The sequence below is a fragment of the Gobius niger genome (assembly GCF_951799975.1).
Source record: "Gobius niger genome assembly, chromosome: 21".
Lineage (NCBI taxonomy): Eukaryota > Metazoa > Chordata > Actinopteri > Gobiiformes > Gobiidae > Gobius > Gobius niger.
Window position 1 is genome coordinate 28,097,916 of NC_136872.1, and position 908 is coordinate 28,098,823.

The 908-nt window shown below is 44.3% G+C and overlaps 1 protein-coding gene across 1 annotated transcript in view; it reads right to left on the minus strand.

Annotated features, from left to right (window-relative positions):
* Positions 1-420: 420 nt before the first annotated feature.
* LOC306981099 (7SK snRNA methylphosphate capping enzyme-like) overlaps positions 421-908 on the minus strand; it is a 12,838-nt gene continuing 12,350 nt past the window's right edge. Inside the window, exon 10 of the mRNA XM_079580649.1 lies at positions 421-629. Coding sequence (XP_079436775.1) covers positions 577-629 — 53 coding nt within the window. The 3' untranslated portion in view covers positions 421-576. The remainder of the gene's footprint in view (positions 630-908) is intronic.

Sequence of the window (908 nt, forward strand, 5' to 3'; positions counted from 1 at the left end):
TCAGGGCTCTGTTTGAGGACCCGGAGCTCCTTCAGGTCTGAGTCTCTCAGTCTGTTTTTGCCCAGGTCCAGCTCAGTGAGATGTGAGGGGTTGGACTTCAGAGCTGAGGCCAGAGAGGAACAGCTGATCTCTGACAAACCACAGTTATACAATCAAATAATAAATGAAGTGATTAAAGAGTTAATACAGACAAAACGAACATTTTTATAATTAGTGTTGAGTCCATAACTATAACACAGAATACACTGAGGTGCTGCAGACGTCATGAAAACGCTCTGGATCACTGTGTTTATTATGAACTATAAAACCCTCGTCCTGCACCAGACCTTTAGGAAGTGATAAAGTTAAAGTGATAAAGTTAAAGTTACAAAGTTAAAGTGATAAGTTGTAAGTTACTAAAGGAAAACTCGCAGCCGCCGTTTCTGATCAAGTCGATTTTATTCCAAACGTGACTAAAGTTTCTAAAGTGATCGAAGCTCCTGATTGGTTAAACACGCGTCACTTCCTGTCGCCGTGGGGACCTCATTTCCCACGATGCTTTGGTTCATCTCCGTCCAAACCGTCGGCCAATCGGAGTCACTTCCTGGGGGCGGGGCCTTTGTGGAACAGGTAAAGGGGGCGGGGATTTCCTGTGGACAGGTGAGAGAACACGAGTCACTTTAACTGTGATTTATTTGTGATGTCACTTCCTGGCTGGACACGGTTCTTTAATCAGGCTTTAGTCAGAACCGATCCTGAAACATGTGTCGTCTCAAACCAGGAAACACAATAAAGTCATTTATTCCTTAAAGATTCGAACAAAGTCTGTTCGTCTGATGTTGTTTCTGGACCAACATTTACCAAAAGTTTGTGCAACGCTTAGCAACGTGTGGTGTGACTCCAGGCAGTGTGACTAGGCTAGTAGCGGC